Source organism: Polistes canadensis, unplaced genomic scaffold (genome assembly GCF_001313835.1).
Source record: "Polistes canadensis isolate GaletaPanama2010 unplaced genomic scaffold, ASM131383v1 scaffold_242, whole genome shotgun sequence".
Classification (NCBI taxonomy): domain Eukaryota; kingdom Metazoa; phylum Arthropoda; class Insecta; order Hymenoptera; family Vespidae; genus Polistes; species Polistes canadensis.
Window position 1 is genome coordinate 109,726 of NW_014569789.1, and position 2,244 is coordinate 111,969.

The following is a 2,244-nucleotide window of genomic DNA, read 5'->3' on the forward strand; positions in this document are numbered from 1 at the left end:
TCATTGGAAACAAATATATTTTATATATACAAATTAAAATAATATATAATAAAATAATATTTTAAATATACAAATTAAAATAATATATAATAAAATAATATTTCATACACACAAATTACACACAATTATAGAAAAAAAATCAATATAATTTGATTTCACGTGTGTGATATGTTTAGTATTAAAAAAATTAAGAAAACATTAAAATCTTCCATACATTAACACGTACCTTGACAACCGTGTATCACCAAATGATACATTTAATATATTTATTTAATACGCGTCAGAAAAAAAAGATAAGTTAGAAGACACATATTAATAATAAAATAATTAATTTGAAATGTTTACAATGTACATACTTAAAATGAAGAAAAATAAATTCCTACCTCAGAATTACTTGTAGGAACACTTGAAAGTCCTGGAGACATAGCACCAGTTGTTGGATCTGGACTAGCTGATATCGGATTACCATGAGACAAAAGTCCTGGTACACGTGGATAAGAAGCTAAATGGGGATGCTGTGGTTTTTGATGATGAACCGTTGGTCCTGGTGGTGCACTGTGTACAACCATTGGTACAACCGGTGCTGGTGGAACCGGTGCTGATGCTGCTGTTACTGGTACCACACCAACATCAATTGGTGTTCCACCAATACTACTATCGTTACCAACACTACCCAAAACTGCATTTACTCCTGTACCACAATCCACTCCGCGAAACGATTCTTGAAGGTATTGTCTTACTTGATTTTTTTGCTTTTGTACCACGTGATACCTCGTTGGATTCTCCAATAACGTTCTCACCTGAAAATTCATTTAATATATTTTCAATATTTCATTACAATGTTTATTAGAATTATATTATTTAATCGATGTATTTATTTATCTATGTTTATTGTATTTTTTGTTTGACAATATTAATATTAATTAGGATATTGTAAATTAAAAGTTTTCACACACACAAGGAATTGAATATAATTGAATACTATTAATAAGAATACTCTATACAATATTCAACATTTCATTTTGATTCAATTGAAAACTAATTAAATTTATAATTCATCGAATGTGTGTGTGTTTTTTTTTTATACGACTACTTTTTTGTTTCTTTATGTTACTTCGTATTAATTTTGTACAAATTTTGTTTTTAACGATACTATTTTGATAAATATTAAATTTTCTTCTGATATATAATAATACAATATATTCGTACGTTACATATATATAAATTTCGAATAGAATTTTTATTGTAAAATTGGGTTTTTTGAAAAAAAAAAAAAAAGAAAAGAATAGAAAAGTGACGTTTCACAAAAGGAATACGAAGTTTCAGATTATCAGAAAAAAGATACTGATATGGAATATATTATAACCACTTCACGCATAATATTCAGAAGGTAAAAGCAACGAATGGTAGTAGCATAAAAGTCAGAAAGAAATAAAACGGGATGCTAGGTTTTAAAATGGAAAAATAAAAGAATAGAAAAGAAAAGAAAAGAAATGTAATAGTTGAAAAAGAAAAAGAACAAAATCAATATGATTATTACAGAAGGAGTATGATAACCTCGAAAATCGATGATATTTATTCATTCGTATTTTATACCGTGTGTGTGTTTATGTGTGTGTGTGCTTAAAAAACAATCATGCAATATCAGCTTTAATATATCTTTACATTTTGCTTATGCACCTTTATCTAACGAGATGATACAAATATCGGATATCGTGACAAGTTATCTTAAGAAACAAAATAAAATAATATCAAATAAATATGGAAAGAGTGTGTGTAGAAAAGAAGACAAAATAATTCATTAAAAAAGAAAATAAAATAACATAATCTTTTAGACAAGTTCCATATTTTCATCAAATTTATCATACGTATCTTTAACTTCTTTTAGAAGATTTTTATCTTTTATATGTTATATCTCTCTTTTTGTTAGATAGAAATAAAATATATATTAATGATTTTTAAATATAATTTACTATACTTATCAATATTCTTGTCCAAAACTTTGTTATTAATATATAAATCTCAAAAGGAATTATAGACGGTTAATAAATCTAATGAACAATTTATTTTCAACTAGTTGTACGTTTCGTCCCTTACTGGGGACTTCATCAGCAACTTGATCATTTAAAGTTCACGTGTCAATACATATTATTTTTTTTACAGAGTCATACATTTCAACAAAACTTAACATATTACAATACAATTTGATCCTAAACACCTTATCTTATCACACGTAATCAAATA

General features: G+C 26.1%; 1 protein-coding gene across 2 annotated transcripts in view; it reads right to left on the reverse strand.

Annotated features, from left to right (window-relative positions):
- The window catches only part of LOC106790496 (microphthalmia-associated transcription factor), a 99,111-nt gene that overhangs the window by 59,947 nt on the left and 36,920 nt on the right, over window positions 1–2,244 (reverse strand). For both annotated transcript variants that reach the window (XM_014755445.1, XM_014755446.1), the window contains exon 3: window positions 384–800. In XM_014755445.1, coding sequence (XP_014610931.1) covers window positions 384–800 — 417 coding nt within the window. The remainder of the gene's footprint in view (window positions 1–383; window positions 801–2,244) is intronic.